The sequence below is a fragment of the Scylla paramamosain genome, chromosome 18 (genome assembly GCF_035594125.1).
Source record: "Scylla paramamosain isolate STU-SP2022 chromosome 18, ASM3559412v1, whole genome shotgun sequence".
NCBI lineage: Eukaryota > Metazoa > Arthropoda > Malacostraca > Decapoda > Portunidae > Scylla > Scylla paramamosain.
The window spans coordinates 5,779,808-5,805,000 of record NC_087168.1 but is presented as its reverse complement, the minus strand read 5'-3'; the positions used below and the strand labels follow the sequence as shown (position 1 = coordinate 5,805,000).

Here is a 25,193-nt window from a genome sequence, read left to right as displayed (position 1 = left end):
GAAGTTTGTGATACCCTTGTAAGGAGGACAGGTTAGGCGTGAACAGACACCAAAAAACAACCTAATAGGAGCTAATTGTTACTAAGACGAGTCCATCATTCGGTGTGTGTGTGTGTGTGTGTGTGTGTGTGTGTGAAGAATAGTGCAAAATGTATGTAAAAACAATAGCTAGGTAGTAAATGGTGTGGGCGTTAAAGATATAAATCAACAGCAATGCTGCAAAGCGAAGCGGCTAGGGGACAGAGCGTGCGCGCTAACGTTTTCCTTATATTATATCGCAAGGAAAACTGAGAACCTATAAATAACAAGATTTCTATGTCCGTATATTCCGGCGCGGGCTAATCTTGTAAAGATGGCATGTTCTTTTGGTTCTTCAAAATTTTTTTTTTTTTTTTTTGTAAGTCATCGAAAATGTAATTCTAGTGAAAGTTTATATTTTTTATTTCTGTCCTTGATTGTTGTTAGTACATTGATGTGCTTAGCTTACAAACACAATCCGTTTCAAAATCAGCAAAGGTAGCAGAAATCGGCTGGATGGCAAGATTTTATGAAAAGAAAAAAAAATCACTCAAATGTGCAGTAAAACGCGAATAAACAATGCCTTTTACTATACGATGTGTACCATTGTATAGTAAAACACACACACACACACACACACACACACACACACACACTGAAGATTTTGAACTCACACAAGTGATGAGTTGGTCATTTAACAAATTAACCAGGAAAAAAAAAAAAAAAAAAAAAACGTCCATTAGCGTATTGGTGATAAGTCAGATACGTAGTATGCCGAGTAACTTATTTTACATTTTTTGTACCAGCTTTCCAGGATTATATGTATATGATGTACAGTAACAATAAGGTACTCTCTCTCTCTCTCTCTCTCTCTCTCTCTCTCTCTCTCTCTCTCTCTCTCTCTCTCTCTCTCTCTCTCTTGAATTTTACTTATTTTATTGCAATTATTGTTAGGGAAAAAGTTTATGTACCACTCTTTTGGAAGGTGATTAAGTGAAAATTATGTTTTTAGATGCAAGTAATAACAGGATCTATGAACACGTACACATAAATTTCTAAGAAACAGTTATAAATCTCATCAATGATTCTAAATAACCCTTTAGATCTCGTCTTATGAAAATAGTTATGATTGTTGATTGCTGTCAGCTGACAGTATTTTCCTGCTTCCAAGCTGATCATGTTTCCTGAATAGATCAGTGTCTTAAGTATTATGACACTTGATATGATAATATATGATACTTGATTATGATAATTGACATTTATCACATTGGTTATTACATACGTAGTTGTTTTAGAATAATCTCGTGCACTTTGCTTTGTACTGTCTCCAGAAACATTAAATAAATTTATCAAATAAATACATCAGTTTTTATAGTTTATAACAACATAGATTTTCCAAGCCATGTTGTGATTGGGAGGACCCTTTAAAAGAACTACAAATAACTCTGGCGATGATTGAACTCAAGATTCATTTTTTTACGAATCAACCTACATTTTTTTTCTTCTTTAGTTTGGGTTTCATTCGATTAATGAATTACAGGAACATTTTCCTTATAACAAAAATAAGAATTTCCAAATAAAACTGTAATGCGTCATATAAAACTATTTGGCCTGTCAGTTTCAAGTGGTAATATTCCCTTTGCCTCTGTTCACTTAGGATCGACACGTGTTCTTTTGTAGAGCACGCTCAGCTTTCCCAAACTTTAAAACTTCATGTGTATAAAGATTTTAGATTTTTGAAAGACTGAATCTTGTAAAATGACATGAGTTATATTATCTCCTATGTCACATGCGTGGGAACATGAAAAGTAGAGTGTGTACAATAAAACTTATATGATAATATTGTTACGACCATAATTCACAGCTCCTTCACAAAGCTGCAGCACCTGGATTATGTGGACTCAGTGCAGGGCTGAGGTATGGGTGTACAGGGTCCCTTGTGATCCTTAAAAACTTTTCACAATGGTCGTAATGCAGCGTCACACTAATTGACGTCTGTTTTAACCACCTAAAGACAAGGGAAATACTCTATCAACAATTAACGCTCACAACCGTGAAAGGATCGACAACGACGTCTAGGGAGAAACGAAGCAAACAATAACACATATATGGTTGAGGTATAAAACCCCGCTGGACAATCGCCCTCAACAAATCCTCCCATTGTCCAACAGTGTATTATAGCCTCAAGCCGAGCAGTGTCATTTACCGCCTCCTGGACAGCAGGCCTTGTCAGGACCTGAGGAGAGAACAAAGTTAACTACACAGCTAATTACTTAAGTCATCTGCGGTTGATCAGCTTCAGCCAACAGTAGCATTTAACATGAGCTCACTAACAATGGACTTACTAAAAAGGGGCACAACTACAAACCAGTGCCCACGAACGTACAGGAGGGTCATTCATCACTCACTGTACAAGAGCTTGGCCCACACACACACACACACACACACAGCCGAGGAGTCACTTCCCTGGGTATAGACTGTTTTTTTTTTTTTTTTTATGTAGGAAGGACACTGGCCAAGGGCAACAAAAATCTAATAAAAAAAATGCCCACTGAAATGCCAGTCCCATAAAAGGGTCAAAGCAGTGGTCAAAAATTGATGGATAAGTGTCTTGAAACCTCCCTCTTGAAGGAATTCAAGTCATAGAAAGGTGGAAATACAGAAACAGGCAGGGAGTTCCAGAGTTTACCAGAGAAAGAGATGAATGATTGAGAATACTGGTTAACTCTTGCGTTAGAGAGGTGGACAGAATAGGGGTGAGAGAAAGAAGAAAGTCTTGTGCAGCGAGGCCGCGGAAGGAGGGGAGGCATGCAGTTAGCAAGATCAGAAGAGCAGTTAGCATGAAAATAGCGGTAGAAGACCGCTAGATATGCAACATTGCGGCGGTGAGAGAGAGGCTGAAGACAGTCAGTTAGAGGAGAGGAGTTGATGAGACGAAAAGCTTTTGATTCCACCCTGTCTAGAAGAGCAGTATGAGTGGAACCCCCCCAGACATGTGAAGCATACTCCATACATGGACGGATAAGGCCCTTGTACAGAGTTAGCAGCTGGGGGGGGTGAGAAAAACTGGCGGAGACGTCTCAGAACACCTAACTTCATAGAAGCTGTTTTAGCTAGAGATGAGATGTGAAGTTTCCAGTTCAGATTATAAGTAAAGGACAGACCGAGGATGTTCAGTGTAGAAGAGGGGGACAGTTGAGTGTCATTGAAGAAGAGGGGATAGTTGTCTGGAAAGTTGTGTCGAGTTGATAGATGGAGGAATTGAGTTTTTGAGGCATTGAACAATACCAAGTTTGCTCTGCCCCAATCAGAAATTTTAGAAAGATCAGAAGTCAGGCGTTCTATGGCTTCCCTGCGTGATATGGTTACCTCCTGAAGGGTTGGACGTCTATGAAAAGACGTGGAAAAGTGCAGGGTGGTATCATCAGCGTAGGAGTGGATAGGACAAGAAGTTTGGTTTAGAAGATCATTAATGAATAATAAGAAGAGAGTGGGTGACAGGACAGAACCCTGAGGAACACCACTGTTAATAGATTTAGGAGAAGAACAGTGACCCTCTACCACAGCAGCAATAGAACAGTCAGAAAGGAAACTTGAGATGAAGTTACAGAGAGAAGGATAGAAACCGTAGGAGGTTAGTTTGGAAATCAAAGCTTTGTGCCAGACTCTATCAAAAGCTTTTGATATGTCCAAGGCAACAGCAAAAGTTTCACCAAAATCTCTAAAAGAGGATGACCAAGACTCAGTAAGGAAAGCCAGAAGATCACCAGTACAGCGGCCTTGATGGAACCCATACTGGCGATCAGATAGAAGGTTGTGAAGTGATAGATGTTTAAGAATCTTCCTGTTGAGGATAGATTCAAAAACTTTAGATAGGCAGGAAATTAAAGCAATAGGACGGTAGTTTGAGGGATTAGAACGGTCACCCTTTTTAGGAATAGGTTGAATGTAGGCAAACTTCCAGCAAGAAGGAAAGGTAGATGTTGACAGACAGAGCTGAAAGAGTTTGACTAGGCAAGGTGCAAGCACGGAGGCACAGTTTCGGAGAACAATAGGAGGGACCCCATCAGGTCCATAAGCCTTCCGAGGGTTTAGGCCAGCGAGGGCATGGAAAACATCATTGCGAAGAATTTTAATACGTGGCATGAAGTAGTCAGAGGGTGGAGGAGAGGGAGGAACAAGCCGAGAATCTTCCAAGGTAGAGTTTTTAGCAAAGGTTTGAGCAAAGAGTTCAGCTTTAGAAATAGATGTGATAGCAGTGGTGCCATCTGGTTGAAGTAGAGGAGGGAAAGAAGAAGAAGCAAAGTTATTGGAGATATTTTTGGCTAGATGCCAGAAATCACGAGGGGAGTTAGATCTTGAAAGGTTTAGACATTTTCTGTGAATGAAGGAGTTTTTGGCTAGTTGGAGAACAGACTTGGCATGGTTCCGGGCAGAAATATAAAGTGCATGAGATTCTGGTGATGGAAGGCTTAAGTACCTTTTGTGGGCCACCTCTCTATCATGTATAGCACGAGAACAAGCTGTGTTAAACCAAGGTTTAGAAGGTTTAGGACAAGAAAAAGAGTGAGGAATGTACGCCTCCATGCCAGACACTATCACCTCTGTTATGCGTTCAGCACACAAAGACGGGTCTCTGACATGGAAGCAGTAGTCATTCCAAGGAAAATCAGCAAAATACCTCCTCAGGTCCCCCCAACTAGCAGAGGCAAAATGCCAGAGGCACCTTCGCTTAGGGGGATCCTGAGGAGGGATTGGAGCAATAGGACAAGATAAAGATATGAGATTGTGATCGGAGGAGCCCAAAGAAGAAAGGGTGACAGCATAAGCAGAAGGATTAGAGGTCAGGAAAAGGTCAAGAATGTTGGGCGTATCTCCAAGACGGTCAGGAATACGAGTAGGGTGTTGCACCAATTCTTCTAGGTCATGGAGGATAGCAAAGTTGTAGGCTAGTTCACCAGGATGGTCAGTGAAGGGAGAGGAAAGCCAAAGCTGGTGGTGAACATTGAAGTTTCCAAGAATGGAGATCTCTGCGAAAGGGAAGAGGGTCAGAATGTGCTCCACTTTGGAAGTTAAGTAGTCAAAGAATTTCTTATAGTCAGAGGAGTTAGGTAAGAGGTATACAGCACAGATAAATTTAGTATGAGAGTGACTCTGTAGTCGTAGCCAGATGGTGGAAAACTCGAAAGATTCAAGAGCGTGGGCACGAGAGCAGGTTAAGTCATTGCGCACATAAACGCAGCATCCAGCTTTGGATCGAAAATGAGTATAGAGAAAGTAGGAGGGAACAGAAAAGGGGCTACTGTCAGTTGCCTCAGACACCTGAGTTTCGGTGAGGAAAAGAAGATGAGGTTTAGAAGAAGATAGGTGGTGTTCTACAGATTGAAAATTATATCTTAGACCGCGAATGTTGAAAGTTAATGAAGAACAAGTTGAGGGGGGTGTCAAGACACTTAGGGTCGTCGACAGAAAGGCAGTTCGACCTGGGGACATTTATGGTCCCCTTCCAAGATGGAGACTCCGAGGCTGGTGTAGGAGTCGCCATGATGATTTTAAAATTTTTGAGTGAAGGGTGTGTGTGTTATTAGGTGCTTGTAGTTTTGTGTGGAGGAAGAGAGTTGTCTTAAGAGGGCAGGCTGTGACTGCCCCCTTGTGTTGTGAGACACAAAGGGAAACGTTCAGTGAGGTCACAGCTGAGTTTAATGATAAGTTCACAGCACCCCCTGAACAGCGCTTTAGACCTCACTGGGAGTAATTATCGTTTCAGCAAGTGTCTACTGCCTCCTCCTGTATATATATATATATATATATATATATATATATATATATATATATATATATATATATATATATATATATATATATATATATATATATATATATATATATATATATATATATATATATATATATACATATATAATCTGTTTCTTCTTCTTCGTACGACCTTAATCCCACTGTATTGCAGGGTCAGCCGCTCGAGTTATCCTTTTCCATCTGTTTCTATCCATTGATTGCATCATCTTCTTGCACTCCCAGCTTGTTCATATCACTCCTTATTATGTCTCTCCATCTTATTCTCTGTCTCCCAACCCTCCTTCTCCCCCTAACCTCCACCATCATTGCCTTCCTCACTGGTTCATATATATATATATATATATATATATATATATATATATATATATATATATATATATATATATATATATATATATATATATATAAATATGGAAATATTTATAGAAACTATAAATTAGCAATAAATGGTAACTTTTGCTACGTCTTGTAGTATTTGAAATCAAGTAACTTTGTTCGAAAACTGAATTATGTTACGGCAACTGAAACAATCATGAGTTGTTATTACTATTATTATTATTATTATTATTATTATTATTATTATTATTACTATTATTATTATTATTCATTTATTTATTTATTTTGTTTATTTATTTATTTTTTTTTTAACAGTTGTTCGGAAAGGGAGACGTTCAGTAACCAAGGTTCCACTGTAACTGAAAAGTGCAACGACGACCCAAAACTATTCTAGATTTATAAATGGAAAAATTAAATTAAAAGAAAAAAAAAGAAAAAAGAAACAAAGATTGATGGATGGAAATGAAATATATGAAGAGCCAAAAGACATGAGTGAATTGCTAAATAAAAAGTTTCAACAAGTTTTCACAGAAAAATCAAAGTTTAAAAACCACGAGACGAGAAGACAAAAACAGCAAATGAGAGAAATTATAGTAATTAAAGAAGTTTGCAAAATGATGGAGGAACTGGAAGAGAAGAAAGCAACAGGACCAGATGGAGTATAAGGATTCACTGTAAAAGAGTGTAGGAAGCAATTAATGTATGTGACATAATTAAGTGCTCAGTATTAACTGAAAGAGTATATGAGGAATGGAAGAGAGCAAACATAGTGCCAATTTATAAAAGTGGAATGAAAGAAGAACCACTAAACTATAGACCAATATCAATTACCAGCATAGTAGGATCTGTGAAAAAGTGATAAAAAAAAAAAAGCAGTGGGCAGAATTTCTAGAAAGAAAAAAAAAAACGTGATATAATAACAGGAAAACAGTATGGCTTTATTTATTTATTTTATTCTTTTCTTTTTTGTCTGTGATATAGTTTGTATTGGTAGCAGGAAGTTGTGGCGCTACTGGCTGAAGCTCTCACAACCTGAGACAATCTTGACCACTGTTCAATTTTCCTATGCCAGTATTTTAGTGTGGACAATTCCGAAGGATTTGGCATCTAGTGAATTTGCATATTTTTAGTATATATTATATATATATATATATATATATATATATATATATATATATATATATATATATATATATATATATATATATATGGAAAAGTATCTTCATGTGCTTATTTTCTAGATTTAATAGAATTTTATTGGTTTTTTTTTCACTCCAAAATAGATATATTTTGCTCAGAGATAGTGACTCAGAAGTAATGTTTGTGTTCAGAGATTAAATGTAATGAAATGTGCATGGATTTAAGCAATAGAACATGGCTGTACTTGAAACATTTCTCTGTACATGAACATACACATAAGTACAGCCACCTGTACTTCATATGTATCTACATATATTTATCTATCAGTTAACTCTAAACAAATGAAAGAATGTCATGTGTCACGATTTTGGTTATGTTTCCAAGAAAGTGGACGTTATACTGATCTCCGAAAGTTTTAAAGGTCTGGATTTTTTAAAGGCCTCGAATACCTACCCGACCTATCAGAAATCACCAGCTATTAAATCTAATCACAAAACTCTTACCTTGGCACAACACGCCAGGAATTACCTCAATACCAGATCAATGTTGGGGTAGAAAACACAATTATTCTATATAATAACAAGATATATTAATATCTAATTATGTTTACTCACTAACAAATTATGGTAACACAAATTAAAGGAAATTAGGGAACAAATTTCTACCCTACACCAACACAGGATAATTCCCACACTCACTCACAGTAGATTCCCCCTTTTTCTCAGGCACTTATATCGCCTCCCTTATTGCTCAGGGGTTATACACATCAATAAATGACATTCCCGTCACTTCACAAAGCACTAAAACCCTTTAACTTCTTCATAGGCCGCTGAAATATTTTCCCCAGCTGCAGGAATTTCCCCAGACGCCATCACGTTACCAAATGACAATTTAAGTATTTTACCTCATCAAACCTTACAAGACATCACCACCTTCACCATATATTACCATATATCACCTGTAATACCATAACACCATCCCCAAAGACACCAATAAAATCACAATACCACAACCCAAACCACAAAATGGCTGCCATTCTGCCCTACGCTGCCCTTCAGCGTTACATCACCACACAACTCACCCACCAAATTTCAGTGGACAAGAGCTCTTGGTACCACAAAAGGCTCACCAACCTGATCCTGGATATCTGGGTTACACCACCACATCACTAATACCTCCACACACACACTCCATCCCCACACCACATTCAAATTTATCCCTTTAGAACGCCGCCTATCTCAACCCCCTTCCGGCCCTCTGGCGCTCTGAAGAATCCTGCCGAGTCGGATACAAAAAAACTCAGACATGTATCGTCCCCTCGCCTCCACACATTCCACCTTAAATACACCTTTTCCCTTACATATACATTTCAGTGGACATATAAAGAACTTAAATTATGAAGAGAATTATATTACTTGATATAAAATGAGTAAATAAGCCTTATAATAACTTATAACTAAGAATAAATATATGTTTAGATGGAAAACGGAACACGGGGGACACTAAGAAAACATGTTCCTTTTCAGGGTAAACTCGGCCATTAACATGACACATGGTGTAGAGTAGTGAAGAAGGAGAGCAAGAGGGAGCAAGCAGAGTGAACATTGGTGTGAGGCCAGAACGGTTTCAATAACAAAGTGGTATCAACACAGAAACCAGAGAATGGCCTGGAACTTTTGACACATTCACCTATCACTTGGTGAGCTGATGTTCATGTCCAAAAAGATTAAAAAAGATTTCATAACTAATGAATAAGCAGTTAGTCCTTCAGCAAGACTATGGATTCATGATGAATGAAAGGTTTCAGCCTTATTCACAAATCAGACTATGTGAACTCTAAACTTTCTCTTAACTTTCACCAGAAGGGTATAGCCAACAACCACATACAAGCCAAGCATGTAATCCTCAAGATTGCAGTGGTTGAGATTCAAACTCAAACCTTTGAAGAGACTGAAGCTTTGGGCACGTGCCTAAGACTACTTGGCTGTGCTACCGTCCTCAGTACAGTATCCTCCCGAGTTTCACACTGAGTTTTGTACAGAAGTAAATGCTTACCATCTTGATATTGGTTTGTTATTTTGTTGAGTTTTGGTGCTTTCATTGTGTATGGGTCAGTCTTCCTATCATTGGTATCATAAATTGTAAAAATAAATACATGCTGTGTATTGTACACATATTTCCAAGTACAGCTCACATACCTGAACACACTGATTATTCATGTGGATAAACTAGATGTTTGTCACAAAACTAGTCATACCAGGGTCACACTACATGGAGATAGTGTTGCCATATTGCTACCCATAAACAAATGACAAGTATTTTAATACCATGGCTTTGTCGCATCCGCTGCGCTGTGGTGGTACCACACCTTTCCACCACTGCATCACAACAGATATGAGGAAAATACACACATTCGCATAGTTCTACATTTGGTAATGTTGCACTGCTGTCATGTTGGATATGAGGACAAAAAACATACATTCACATAATTCTAGATGTACTAGCACCATACTGCTGTACTGCTACATCATACCTGATTTGAGGACAGCACACACACACACACTTCCAGATGTGACAGTACCACAACACTGCATCAAGTTGGATGTAAGGATGAAACACAAGCTCACACAGTTTTAGATTAAGTGGCGCCACACTGCTCCATTATGCCAGATGTAGGGACAAAACATACACACATACTTCTGGGCCATGTGGCCAGAATAAAGTGTTTTTCAGTGTTTTCAATACCCCAAGTTTCATGATCCTTGGGATCCTTTGGAAGAAGGCAATTGTGAAACTTGAGAGGGTACAGTATTTCATGACCATTACTCGAATACTTCTGTTGTCTTGAAATCCAGTCTTGCACAATGACTACTATAGTGACCATGAGTATATCTACTTCTGCATTATGAACACACCATTTGCCATATAGTTATATGCAATCTCAAAGGAAATCTCACATAACTTCAATATGGTGTGGTCTTTTGAGCTTCTCAGACAACCAGTGAGAAAACTCATCGGTCTTACCATCCAAAATATTAGTGAAACTGTAAACACATGCATCAGAACAGAAGTATATGAGCATTGGCAGACTGCTGACATCTGTGTGGGCCTTTGGTGACACAGCAATGGTCACAACAATGATGCTGGCATAGGTGAAGATTGGGTACTTGCACTCTGAGTTACTGCACCTGCTTACTGGACCCACTTTTAGTAAGCTCAGCATGTTTTGGGGAATCACTTCAGCTGTCAGGTCCCCAAATTGTAAGTCAGGTCCATTATCCCTTGAACTATGACTACCATGCCTCCATATGAATGAAAGACACACTTCTATAAGAGGCGGCACTGTAACACAACCTGAGGCACAACTGCTCACCTTCCTGATTTGTGGTGGGAGTACAAGAGAGTGGGGATATTTTTGTTTCCCAGATTGGCTGAGGGTGATGCTTACTGTGTTCTTTTCAATCACCATCTCTGGGAAGTACCTGAAATAATTGTTTTCTGCACAGCTTCCAAGACAAATATCATACACATTAATACTACACAAGAACTGATATCAATCCATTACTGCAGAAAAGTGTATCAGTTACTCATCCTTAATAGTTAGGTGAAGAAAGGTTCTGTACACCATGTGGGGAGCAGTGCTAAGGTTATGTACTGTCAATGTCAAAAGTCAACTAACCTAACATGTAAAATTTTACTGTATTTTGCAATATCCCCCCTGATCTCTGAATCTGCCACTTGTCTGGATTCTTAAAGAGATGATCAGCTGATCAATGGAATTAACACTTGCAATGCTACACATTTTTTTTGGATGATCTTTACCACATTTAGAGGCATATTTCTGTACTACAGTTTTTTAAATACTTTCATACCTTAGGAAAAGAAATATTACTTGCTTAGTGCTTTCTCCTTTTTTTTTCTTTTTCTGTCTCTATGCCTCCAGTCCTTTCTTAGGATCCCCCAAACCAGAAGTACCTCTGGCATTTTGCCTCTGCTACCTTTGGGGACCCAAGGATGTATTATGCTAGTTTTCCTTGGAATGACTACTACTTCCATTTCAGGGAAACATCTCTATGTGCTGAGTGCATAAGAGGTGATAGTGTCTGGCATGGAGGCATACATTCCTCACTCTTTCTATCGACCTAAATCTTCCAAACCTTGGTTTAACACAGCCTACTCTCGTGCTATACATGATAGAGAGGTGGTCCACAAAGGGTACTTGAGCCTTCCATCACCTGAATCTCATGCACTTTATATTTTTGCCTAGAATCATGCCAAGTCTGTTATCCAACTAGCCAAAACTCCTTTATTAATAGAGTCAAAATCTTTAAAGATTTAACTCTCCTCATGGCTTTTGATACCTAGCCAAAAACATTTCCAATAACTTTGCTTCTTCATCTTTCCCTCCTCTATTTCAATCTGATGGCAACACTGCCATCTCATCTATTTCTAAAGCTGAGCTCTGTTCAAACCTTTGTTAAAAATTATTCTGAGCTTGTTCCTTCCTCTCCTCCATCCTCTAAGTACTTCATGCTACCCATTAAAATCCTTCATAGTGATATTTTCCATGCCTTCGCTGGCCTAAACCCTCAGAAGGCTTATGGACCTGATGGGGTCCCTCCTACTGTTCTCCAAAACTGTGCCTCTGTGCTTGCACATTATCTAGTCAAAGTCTTTCAACTCTATCAACATCTTCTTTTCTTTCTTGCTGGAAGTTTGCCTACATTCAGCCTGTTCCTAAAAAGGATGACCATTTTAATCCCTCAAACTACCATCCAATTGCTTTAATTTCCTGCCTATCTAAAGTTTTTAATCTATCCTCAACAGGAAGATTTTTAAACATCTATCACTTCACAACCTTCTATCTGACTGCTAGTATAGGTTCTATCAAGGCCACTGTACTGGTGATCTGGCTTTCCTTGATGAGTCTTGGTCATCCTCTTTTAGAGATTTTGGTGAAACTTTTGTTATCACCATAAACATATCAAAAGCTTTTGATTTGTCTGGCACAAAGCTTTGATTTCCAAACTACCCTCCTAGAGCTTCTATCCTTTTCTTTGTAATTTCTTCTCAAGTTTCCTTTCTGACTATTCTATTGCTGCTGTGGTAGACAGTCACTGTTCTTCTCCTAAATCTATAAACAGTGGTGTTCCTCAGGGTTCTGTCCTGTCACCCACTCTCTCCCTGTTATTCATCAATGATCTAAATGAAACTTCTTGTCCTCCACTCCTATGCTGATGATACCATCCTGTACTTTTCCACATCTTTTTGTAGATGCCCAACCCTTAAGGAAGTAAACATTTCATGCAGGGAAACCACAGAATGCCTGACTTCTGATCTCTCTAAAATTTCTGATTGGGCAGAAAAAACTTAGTATTGTTCAATGGCTCAAAAACTTGATTCCTCCATCTATCAACTCAACAAAACCCAGACAAGTATCCCCTCTTCTTCAATGATACTCAGCTGTCCCTCTCTCTCCTACTCTGAACATCCTCGGTCTGTCCTTTACTTCTAATCTAAACCAGAAACTTTACATCTCATCTCTAGATAAAACAGCTTCTATGAAGTTTATGTGTTCTAAGTCATCTCCACCAGTTTTTCTCAACCTGCTAACTCTGTACAGGGGCCTTATCCATCCATGTATGGAGTATGCTTCACATGTATTAGGGAGGGTTCCACTCATACCACTCTTTTAGAAAGGGTGGAATCAAAAGCTTTTCATCTTATCAACTTCTCTCCTCTAAGTGACTGTCTTCAGCCTCTTTCTCATCACTGCCAACTGCTCTTCTGATCTTGCTAAGTGCATGCCTTCCCTCCTCCCACACTCTCACTGCACACGACTTTATTTTTTCTCTCAACCTTATTCTGTCCATCTCTCTAATGCTTAAGTTAATCAATATTCTCAATCATTCATAAGTTTCTCTAGTAAACTCTACAACTCCCTGCTTGCTTCTGTATTTCCACCTTCCTATGACGTAAACTTTCAAGAAGGGGTTCTCAAGACACTTATCCTGCAATTTTTGACTACCACTTTCAACATTTTTTGAGGACCAGCACCTCAGTGGGCCTTTTTTATTGCAGTTTTGTTGCCCTTGGCCAATGCACCTCCTACATAAAAAAAATAAATAAATAAATACATAAATAAATAAAAAAAATAATTTTTGCAATGCACCAAACACCAAGAAAGGATAACTATAGAGTTTGAAAGAAAACGGCAGACTTAATGGGAAAGATTATGGGACATTAGCAGAATTCTGACACTGACTATACATGTGGGAAGCAATAGTTAGATGGCCATAGCTACTTACCCACATGCATGCAGGATGATGGTGTCCCACGTTGGTCCTGAATGCAGATGACACACTAAAGTTATCGGCAGGTAGTTCACCTCACAGTTATCGAAGTATATTCTGAAAATAAATGCCAGTGACTTAGTTTTTGCCATGATCTTTGCATTATAAAAGCTGTAATGAAATGTGGGAGTAAGAAAAAAGATGGCATCTGACAGTATAGCAGTGACTGAAATGTGGGGTTAGAAATGAAGAACAATTATAATCATGTATAAGCTGTAGTAATTTGTATAATAGTACAAATGACTTGAAATGGATTTGATATGAATATAAGAAAGGGATAGGAATTGTCCTTTAAACAGGTTGACCATCAATATTCTGGCATTGTTTAATTCAGCACCTTGTTTAATCTGGCACATTTTCAACTGGCTACATTTTCTATCTTTTAGACATGTCTTGGACATGTGTGATTAGTTTACAGTATGCAGCTATAGGCGATGCTACAATCATAGCATGGTACTACTGTTGTGCACACTATAGAGAAAAGAGGAAATCAAAACACTTACTACATGCCTTTTTTTTTATACCTTACATAATATTATCAACATCTGTATGGAGTTATATTGACAATTTGCTTCTGGCCTTATGTCTCTACAATATGTTAAGGTAGAAATGGAACAAGAAAGCAAGGGTAAAGAGTGATAACAGAACACCAAAACATACTCTATGTGTGAGAGTAAAAGTCTTACCATAGAGTTTTATAATAGAATTTATGTATTATCAAAATCTGTATTGACTTTAATGATGTCACTCTTGCTCTGTACATGTATGTTTCAAGAAAAATTTTGCATGTAAGTGTGTTCCACACTGCACTGCCTGTCTATTGAAGAAGCCTACCATAGTGTGTGTGTGTGTGTGTGTGTGTGTGTGTGTGTGTGTGTGTGTGTGTGTGTGTGTGTGTGTGTGTGTGTGTGTGTGTGTGTGTGTGTGTGTGTGTGTGTGTGTGTGTGTGTGTGTGTGTGTGTGTGTGCTACCCAAGACTTTTTTCCCTTTGGTTTCTTATTTTTTACCTTTATTTCACACTAGCTATGACTTCAAATGAAAGAAGTCAAAATTTTTGCACAAAGCACATGTACAACAATAGCAATAAAAGAAAAAGTGTTGCAAAAGCTGGACTGTGATGAAAGGATCCTCAGCTGTATATGATACATAGGAGGAAAAAAAGTTGAAGCTGTTCTTTGATGATAGTGATTCAAAGAAACAGAAGTGCATACAAATAATGAAGAAAGATGAAATGAGTACAGATCATGACTGAGTAATGATGCTGTGGTTTCGACAGCAAAGGAGTGACAGTGAGGACGTAATCTGGCACAATGATGATGGAACAAGTTAAGGGGCCTCATAGAGTTTGGTTTAGAACACCACTGTGAGTATACTGAAGGCTTGTTGCAGACATTCCTGAAGCATCACAGTATTTTAATATGTAAGCTTTGAAGAGAAAAACGATCAGCGAATGAGGAAGGAGCAGCAGAACTGGTTGAGAAGTTCACAAAGCTTGTTTCTTGCTTCCTGTTTCATGATATATATATTTGTGTTTAATTTACATTTGCTACAGTATATAGATATTTTATTTTATCTGAAAACATTCTCTGGCACACCAGGCACACTTTTTAAGCCCTTTATATACACTGGGAGGTGTATTAGAGGTATCAAAGGGTAAACCTCAAAGAAAAAGAGCTAATGCAGGATGCCTCTAGACCAAGGATGCCAAAGAACTGGTGATCAACCTGTATCTTCTTTGGGCTGCTGCTGTTAGGGGTTGTCACAGAGGATCACTGTCTCCACCTTCCTCTTTATTCTGCATTTTCTCCCTTCAGTGCATCCATAAACCTTCTCTTTGGTCTTCCTTTCTCCCTCCTACCTGGTGGATCTATCTCTAGTATCCTCCTACTGACATATTCATCTCTCCTCTGTATATGAACAAGTTTTATCCTAAATGTGGAAGGATACAAGTGTTATCCTAATATGAAAATATCAAACAAATAAAATTATACCAACGTTGGTTTGCTTGCAAAGGGAAGGGCCGGGAGATACGCGATGTTGTTGCAGCAACATGAAACACGGGTCAATATTGGCAGGAAGGCTAGTGATCTTGGCAGTTCTTTCAGCAGGTTATGGTCAATGTACAGTCCCTGGAGTCCAGTCAAGCCCTTCACAGCTTCTGGCAAGCTTGTTATATAATTGCCGCTTAACATCAAAATTGATAGACTTTTCAAACCACAAAGTTCTGAAAAAAATGCAAAGAGTGAGACTTATAAATCATCTAAACCATAATAAATCCACATCATTCACTGTGCTCTCTCTCTCTCTCTCTCTCTCTCTCTCTCTCTCTCTCTCTCTCTCTCTCTCTCTCTCTCTCTCTCTCTCTCTCTCTCTCTCTCTCTCTCTCTCTCTCTCTCTCTCTCTCCTGTACAATTCCTTTATGCTTTCCAACCATTCACACTCTACTGCCCCTCTTCACCTCCCTCTAATCTGAAAATAATCCTTATGAGCACCCAAACCATTTTATAATAGGTACCTTGTATGTATTCTTACCTAGAGGAAAAGACTTGAGATTGTTATGCACAACAACAAGGGAGCGAAGGGATGACAGCTTAGCCAGTGTCACTGGCAAGGAGGTCAGGTTGTTGTTTGCCACATCTAGAATCTTCAATGATTTGAGGTCCCCTGTTTAAATATAGGAGCTGCAGGCAGTGGAAGTCAAATAAAAAAATTGGGGAAAAAATAGAGAAGCTAAGTGCTCAGGTAAGACAGTGCATGAAAGGATGAGGATAAACCAAGAAAGGTTTGAAGAATGGCAATTAAACATAAATGCATAAAAGGGTAGCATATATGTGAGATACCTGATTTTAACTGTAATAAAGAAAAGGTTCAAGAAAATAAAAGAAGACAAAAGAGACAGAGTGGAAGCTGAAGAAGGTCTGGTAAAAAATGATCTAACAGATGCAGGAAGAGGATGACATTTAAAATTTTTTTTTATATAGGACACTGGCCAAGGGCAACAAAAATCTAATAAAAAAAAGAAACCCACTGAGATACCAGTTCCAGAACAGGGTCCAAAGAGGTAGTCAAAAATTGAAGGATAAGTGTCTTGAAACCTCCTTCTTGAAGGAATTCAAGTCATAGGAAGGTGGAAATACAGAAGCAGGCAGGGAGTTCCAAAGTTTACCAGAGAAAGGGATGAATGATTGAGAATACTGGTTAACTCTTGCACTAGAGAGGTGGACAGAATAACGGTGAAAGAAAGTCTTGAGCAGTGAGGGCGTGGGAGGAGGGGAGGCATGCAGTTAGCAAGATCAGAAGTGCAGTTAGCATGAAAATAGCAGTAGAAGATAGTTAGAGATATAACATTGCGGCAATGAGAGAGAGAGGCTGAAGGCAGTCAGTTAGAGTAGAGTAGTTGATGAAATGAAAAGCATTTGATTCCATTCTGTCTAGAAGAGTGGTATGACTAGAATCCCCCAGTATGTGAAGCATACTCCATACATGAACAGATAAGGCACTTGTACAGAGTTAGCAGCCTGGGGGGGGTGAGAAAAACTGACGGAGACATCTCACTACGCCTAACTTCATAGATGTTTTAGCTAGAAGTTTCCAGTTTAGATTATAAGTAAAAAGACAGAGCAAGGATGTTCAGTGTAGAAGAAGGGGACAGCTGAGTGTCACTGAAGAAGAGGGGATAGTTGTCTGGAAGGTTATGTCAAGTTGATAGATGGAGGAACTGAGTTTTTTGAGGCATTGAACAATACCAAGTTTGCTCTGCCCTAATCAGACATTTTAGAAAGATAAAAAATCAGGTGTCTTGTAGCTTCCCTGCATGAAATGCTTACTTCCTGAAGGGTTGGATGTCTATGAAAAGACGTGGAAAAGTGCAGGGTGGTATCATCAGTATAGGAGTGGACAGGACAAGAAGTTTGGTTTAGGTCATTGATGAATAATAAGAAGAGAGTGGGTGACAGGACAGAACCCTGAGGAACACCACTGTTAATAGATTTAGGAGGAGAACAGTGACTGTCTACCACAGCAGCAAAAGAAGGGTCAGAAAGGAAACTTGAGACAAAGTTACAGAAAGAAGGATAGAAGCCGTAGAAGGGTAGTTTGGAAATCAAAGCTTTGTGCCGGACTCTATCAAAAGTTTTAGATATGCCCAAGGCAACAGTAAAAGTTTCACCAAAATCTCTAAAACAGGATGACCAAAATTCAGTAAGGAAAGCCGGAAGATCACCAGTAGAGCCTCCTTGACGGAACCCATACTGGTGATCAGATAGAAGGTTGTGAAGTGATAGATGTTTAAGAATCTTCCTGTCGAGGATAAATTTAGAAACTTTAGATAGGCAGGAAATTAAAGCAATAGGATGGTAGTCATATTGCCTACATTCAGCCTATTTTAGGAACAGGCTGAATGTAGGCAAACTTCCAGCAAAAAGAAAAGGTAGATGATGGCAGACAGAGTTGAAAGAGTTTGACTGGGCAAGGTGTAAGCATGGAGGCACAGTTTTGGAGAACAACAGGTGGGATCCCATCAGGCACATAAGCCTTCCGTGGGTTAAGGCCAGCGAGGGCATGGAAAACATCACTGTAAAGAATTTTAATAGGTAGCATGAAGTAGTCAGAGGATTGAGAAGAGGGAGGAACAAGCCCTGAATTGTTGAAGGTAGAATTTTTAACAAAAGTCTGAGCAAAGAGTTCAGGTTTAGAGATAGATGTGATAGCAGTGGTGCCATCTGGTTGAAATGAAGGAGGGAAAGAAGAAGCAAAGTTACTGGAGATATTTTTGGCTAGATGCCAGAAGTCACGAGGAAAGTTAGATCTTGAAAGATTTTGACACCTTCTATTAATGAAGGAGGTATTGGCTAGTTGTTGAACAGATTTGGCATGGTTCTGGGCAGAAATATAAAGTGCATGAGATTCTGGTGATGGAAGGCTTAAGTACCTTTTTGTGGGCCACCTCTCTATCATGTATAGCATGAGAACAGGCTGTGTTAAACCAAGGGTTTGGAAGATTTAGGTCAAGAAAAAGAGTGAGAAATGTACACCTCCATACCAGACACTATCATCTCTGTTACGTGCTCAGCACACAGAGATGGGTCTCTGACAAGGAAGCAGTAGTCATTCGAAGGAAAATCAGCAAAATACCTCCTTAGGTCCCCCAAACTAGCAGAAGCGAAATGCCAGGGGGATCCCTCCTGAGGAGGGATTGGATCAGTAGGACAAGATGCAGATATGAGATTGTGATTGAAAGAGCCCAACAGAGAAGAGAGGATGACAGCATAAGCAGGATTACAGGTTAGGAAAAGGTCAAGAATGTTGGGTGCATCTCCAAGACAGTCAGGAATACGAGTACACCAATTGCTCTAGGTCGTGGAGGATAGCAAAGTTGAAGGATAGTTCACCAGGGTGGTCAATGTGTTGCATTAATAAATATAATAAATATACAGAAGCAAAATCAAGAGGCTACAAACCGATACTATGTCTGTTTACCAGCAACATACTCAAAACAGGAAAAAACTTCATGGTATTTTGTGTGAACCCTCTCTCAAGTCCAAGGAGTATCACAGGCTATTTCACATTAAAAAATCAAATTCTTTAAATAGAGAGAGAGAAAAAAAAAAAATCTGCCAAATACTATAATGACAAGATCTTGCAACTCACCTAATGAATCTGGCAGGGACTCAAGGCTGTTGCTATTCAAGAAACAATGGGTGAGATGTGTGAGACAGCCAAACTTCTCTGGCTGCAAGGGGGAAGAAAATTCACAAGGTTTACCTTAAGGTGAGACATAGAAATTAACCTGACTAGATAGAATTGAAGAAACTGAACAAAAAGAGTGATTTATGTTCTCTTTAATTATAACATCAGCAGACAGGAGGAAGAGGAGGAAAATAAATAAAAGAAGAAGCTTAAGCTTAGAGAAGAAGCTTCAACAAGCTTCAAGAAGCTTCAAGAAAAAGAAGAAAAAAAAGCACCTTCAACAAGAACATGAAAAAGAAGAAGCTTCAAGAAGAAGCAGCAGCTTCAAGAAGCTCCAAGAAGAAGCAGCAGCTTCAAGAAGCTCCAAGAAGAAAAAGAAGCTTCAAGAAGAAACAGAAGCTTCAAGGAGAAGAAGAAGAAACTTAAAGAAGAAGAAAAAGAAGTTTCAAGATGAAAAAAAAAAAGAAAAAGAAAAAGAAGGTTAAAGAGAAAGAAGAAATTTCAAGAAGAATATTCAAGAAGAAATAGTGTCAAAAAGAAATATAAGAACCTTCAAGAAGAAGTTTGAAGAAAAAGGTTAAAAAAGAAGAAACAAGTTTAAAAAAGAAAAAGAAGCAACAGCTTCAACAAAAAAAAGCTAGAAAAAGAAGCTTCATGAAGAAGAAGAAGAAGAAGAAGAAGAAGAAGAAGAAGAAGAAGAAGAAGAAGAAGAAGAAGAAGAAGAAGAAGAAGCTTCCAGAAAAGGGAAAAGAAACTCCAAGAAGAAAAAAAAGAAAAACAATAATAACAATAAGAATCTTCAAGAAGAAGTATAAGAAAAAGAAAAAAGAAAAAGAAAAGAAAAAGAAAAAGAAGAAGAAAATTAAGAACTAAAAAAAAAAGCTTCAAGAAGCTTAAATAATAACAACAATAAGAAGAAGAATCTTCAAGAAGAAGAAGAAAAAGAAGAAAAAAAAGAAGAAGAAGAAGAAGAAGAAGAAGAAGAAGCTTCAAAAAGTAGCAGCAGCAGCTTCAAGAAGAAAAAAAAGAAAATCTTCAGGAAGAAGAAACTTCAAGAAAAAGCAGCAGCAGCTTCAAGAAAAACGAGAACAAGAAGAAAAAGCTTCAAAAAGAAGAAGAAGAAAAAGATAATGATGATGATACAAGAAGAAAAGTTAAAAAAAGAAACATTAAAAAAGAAGAAAAAGAAGTTTCAAGAAGAAAAGAAGCTTCAAGGAAAAGAAGAAGAAGAAGAAGAAGAAGAAGAAGAAGAAGAAGAAGAAGAAGAAGAAGAAGCTTCAAGAAGAAGAAGAAGAAGAAGAAGAAGAAGAAGAAGAAGAAGAAGAAGAAGAAGAAGAAGCTTCAAGAAGAAAAGAAGAAAATCAAGAAGAAGAACAAGAACAAGAAGGAAAAGAACAAAAACAAGAACAAGAAGAAACTTCAAGAAAAAGAAGTCTTGAAAAGACAAAAGAAAAAGCGAAAAAAGCTTCAGAAAGAAGAAGTAGAAGCTTCAGGAAAAAAAAAGAAGAAGCTTCAAGAAAAATAAAGAAAAAAGAAGAAGAAAATGAAGAAGCTCAAAGAAAAAAGCTGCAAAGAAAAGAAGAAAAGAAAAAGAAAAAAGACGCTTCAAGAAGAAGCAGCAGCAGCTTCAAGAAGAAGAAGAAGAGGCAGCTTCAAGAAGAAGAGAAAAAAAAATCCTCAAGAAGAAGAAAGAAAAGCTTCAAGAAGAAGAAACTTCAAGAAGAAGCTTCAAGAAAAAGAAAAAGTTTCAAGAAATAGAAGAAGCTCCAAGAAGAAGCTTCAAGAAAAGAACAGTAAATATGAAGGAGAAGAAGAAGAAGAAGAAGAAGAAGAAGAAGAAGAAGAAGAAGAAGAAGAAAGAGGAGGAGGAGGAGAAAAAGAAGCAAAAAAATGATTCACGAAGAAAAAGAGACGGCAGCAGCTTCAAGAAGAAGAAGCTTCAAGAAGAAGAAGAAGAAGAAGAAGAAGAAGAAGAAGAAGAAGAAGAAGCTTCATGAAGAAGAAAAAGAAGCTTCAAGAAGAAGAAGAAGAAGAAGAAGAAGAAGAAGAAGACTCAAGAAAAAGAGGCTTCAAAAAGGAGAAGAAAAAGATTCAAGAAGCTTCAAGAAGAAGCTTAAAGAAGAAGAAAAGAAGAAAAAAAGAAGCTTCAAGAAGAACAAAAAGGTTTAATAAGATAATAAGAAGCTTCAAGAAAGAGAACCTACAAGAAGAAAAGAAGCTTCGAGAAGAAGTTTCAAGAAAAGTAGCAGCAGCTTCAAGAAAAAGCTTCAAACAGTAGTAGAAGAGGAAGAAGAAAAAGTTTCAAGAAGCTTCAAGAAGAAGCTTCAAAAGAAGAAGAAGGAGAAGAAGAAGAAGATTAAAAAGAAAGAAGCAGCTTCAAGAAGAAAAGAAGAAACTTCAGTAAGAAAAAAAAAAACATTCAAAAGGAAGAAGCTTTAAGAAAAAAAAAAGAAGCTTCAAGAACAAACTTCAGTTATAAGAAAAACTTCAAGAAGAAAACAAAAGCTTCAAGAAAAAAAGAAAACCTTCAAGAAAAAGCTTCGAGAAGGAGAGGAAAAAGCTTCAAGAAGTTTAAGAAGCTTAAAGAAGAAGCAGCAGTAGCTTCAAGAAGAGAAAGAAGAAGAAGAAGAAGAAGAAGAAGAAGAAGAAGAAGAAGAAGAAGCAAGAGGAAAAAAGAGAAGAAAAAGAATAACAATAAGAAAAAATAAAAAATAAAAACTTCAAGTAGAAAAAAGAGCAGCAGCAGTTTCAAGAACTAGAAAAAGAAGAAAAAGATTCAAGGAGCTTAAAAAGAAGAAAAATAAGAAAATCAAAGAAAAAGAAGAAACTTTTTAAGAAGCTTCAAGAAGAAGAATAAGAAGGAAAAGAAGAAGAAGAAGAAGCCTCAAGAAAAGAAGCTTTAAGAAAAAAGAAGCTTCAAGAAGAAACTTTAAAAAGAAAAAGAAGCTTCAATAAGCTGTAGCAGCCTTAAGAAGAAAAACAAGTTTCAAGAAGCTTCAAGAAGTGGAAGTAGAAAAGAAGCTTCAAGAAGAAGCTTCAAAATAAGAAGGAGGAGGAGAAGATAAAGAAGATTCAAGAAAAAGAAGCAGCTTGAAGAAGCTTCAAGAAGAAAAGAAGAAACTTCAATAAGAAAAAGAAAAAAACAAGCATAAAAAAAAACTTTGAAGAAGAAAAAGAAACTTCAAGGAGAAGAAACTTCAATAAGAAAAAGCTTAAAAAATTAAAAGCTTCAAGAAGAAGAAAAGAAAACCTTCAAGAAGAAGTTTCAAGAATGAGAAGAAAAAGCTTTAAGAAGTTTAAGAAGGTTCAAGAAGAAGTTTCAAGAAAGGAAGAAAAAGATGAAGAAGAAAAAGAAAAAGGAGCATGAGAAAAACAAGAAGAAGAAAAAGAAGAAGAAGAAGAAGAAGAAGAAGAAGAAGAAGAAGAAGAAGAAGAAGAAGAAGAAGCTTCGAAAAAAAAAGAAGCTTCAAGAAAGAAAAAACGAAGAAGTAACTTCAAAAAGAAAAAGAAGCTTCAACAAGAAGCTGCAGCAGTTTCAAGAAGAAACTTCAATAAGAAAAAAAGAAGCTTCAATTACAAAAAAAAAAAAAAAGAACAATAAAAAGAAGAGAAAGAAGAAGCTTCTAGAAGAGAAAGAAGCTTCAAAAAGAAACAGCATTAAGAAGAAGAAACAGCTTCAAGAAGAAGTAGCTTCAAGAAGAAGCAGCAGCTTCAAGAAGTAAAAGCCTCAAGAAAAATAAAAGGAAGAAGCCTCAAAAAGGAGAAAAAGAAAAAAAAAAGAAGAAAAATAAGCTTGAAGAGGAAAAAGAAAAAGAAATGAAGAATGAAAAGAAGCTTCAAGAAAATAATTATAAAAAAGAATAGAGGATAGTTTAAAGAAGCATAATAATAATAAAAAAAAAATTAAAGAAGAATAAGAAAAAGAAGATTGGAAAAAAATAATAAGTCTCGGGGACAAGATGACTTAAAGAAGAAGAAGAAGAAGAAGAAGAAGAAGAAGAAGCAGGTGGAGGTTCAAGGAAAAAAGAAAATAATGAGAAGAAAAAGAAGCGGAGGAGGAGGAGGAGGAGGAGGAGGAGGAGGAGGAGGAGGAGGAGGAGGAGGAAGAAGAAGAAGAAGAAGAAGAAGAAGAAGAAGAAGAAGAAGAAGAAGAAGAAGAAGAAGAAGAAGAAGAAGAAGAAGAAGAAGAAGAAGAAAGGAGAAACTTAAAGAAGAGGAAGGAGATGCAGCTTAAAGAAAAAAAAAGCTAAAAGAAGAACAAGAAGAAGCTTAAAGAAGAAAAAGAAGACTAAAGAAAACAAGAAACCTAAAGAAGAAGAAAAAGAAGACAAAGAAGAAGAAGAAGAAGAAGAAGAAGAAGAAGAAGAAGAAGAAGAAGAAGAAGAAGAAGAAGAAGATTAAAAAAGAAAAAAAAGTTCAAGAAGAAAAAGAAGAAACGTCAAGGAGAACTTTCAAGAGGAAAAAAAGAGCTTCAAGAAAAACAAGCTTGAAGAAGAACAAGAAGCTTAAAGAAAAAGCTTCAAGAAGAAAAGAAGAAGCTTCAAGAAGCAGAAGCAGCAGCTTAAAGAAGAAAAAGAAGGTAAAAAAAAAAGCTTAAAAATTTAGAAGAAAAATAGAAGCTTCAAGAATAAGTTAAAAAAAAGAAGCTTCAAGAAAAAGCTTAAAAGAACGAGAAGGAGAAGAAAAAGAAAATAAGATTCAAGAAAAAAGAAGCAGCTTGAAGAAGCTTCAAGAAGAAGAAAATTCAATAAGAAAAGAAAAAGACGAAAAAACAAGCTTCAAAAAGAAGTAGCTTCAAGAAGAAAAAGAAGCTTCAAGGAGAAGAAACTTCAAGACGAAAAAGCTTCAAGATGAGAAGAAAAGCCTCAAGAAGAAGAAGAGAAAACCTTCAAGAATCAGAAGCTTAAAAAAAGAGAATAAGAAGCTTTAAGAAGTTGAGGAAGCTTCAAGACCAAGGAGCTTCAAGAAAAAGAGAAAGAAGAATAAATAGAAGAAGAAGAAGAAGAAGAAGAAGAAGAAGAAGAAGAAGAAGAAGATTCAAGAAGAGAAGAAAAAATAAGGAAAAAGAAAAATAATAAGCTTCAAAAAGAAGCTTCAGGAAGATGCTTTAAGAAGAAGGAAGCTTCAAGAAAAAAGAAACTTTAAGAAGCTTAAAAAAAAAAAGCTTCAAGAAGTTTAAGCAGCTTCAAGAACAAAAACTTCAAGAAAAGTTTCAAGAAATAAAAGAAAAAAAATCAAAAAGAATAAGAAGTTTTAAGAAAAAATAAGCTTTAAGAAGCTTCAGGAAGAAGAAAAAAAGAAACTTCGATAAGAAAAAAGAAAAAGCTTAAATTAGAAAAAAGAAAAGAAAAGGAAGCAACTTCATAAAAGAAAAAAAGCTTCAAAGAGAAAAAGCTTTAAGAAGCAGCAGCAGCTTCAAGAAAATAAGCTTCAAGAAGAATAATTAAAAAAATTTTAAGAAAATCTTCAAGAAGCAGCAGCATCAAGAAGCAGCTTCAAGAAGAAGAAAAAGCCTCAAGAAAAAGAAAAGGAAAAAGAAGGCTGAAGAAGAAGAACGAAAAAAAAAAGAAGCTTGAAGAAGAAAAGAAGAAACTTGAATTAAGAGAATTTTCAAGAAAACAATAATAAAAAAGAAATTTGAAAATAATAATAAAGAGAAAAGGAAGCTTAAAGAAGCTTAATAATAAAAAATCTTGAAGGATAAGAAAAAAAATCTTTAAAGAAAAGCTTAAAAAAGCAGCAGCTTCAAAATGAAGCAGCAGCAGCTTCAAGAAGTAGCAGCAGCTTCAAGAACAAGATAACATGAAGAAAAAAATGAGGAAAAAGAAGCAGAAGGAACTT

General features: G+C 37.0%; 1 protein-coding gene across 6 annotated transcripts in view; it reads left to right on the top strand.

Moving 5' to 3' along the window:
- The window catches only part of LOC135109055 (sodium- and chloride-dependent glycine transporter 1-like), a 158,076-nt gene extending 151,233 nt beyond the window's left edge, over positions 1–6,843 (top strand). For 4 of the 6 annotated variants that reach the window (XM_064020063.1, XM_064020062.1, XM_064020064.1 and 1 more), the window contains one exon: positions 6,487–6,842. In XM_064020063.1, coding sequence (XP_063876133.1) covers positions 6,487–6,513 — 27 coding nt within the window. In that variant the 3' untranslated portion in view covers positions 6,514–6,842. Of the gene's footprint in view, positions 1–6,486 lie in introns of all 6 variants that reach the window. The other 2 variants (XM_064020059.1, XM_064020060.1) reach the window with 2 other exon arrangements.
- The last annotated feature ends 18,350 nt before the right edge of the window (positions 6,844–25,193 follow it).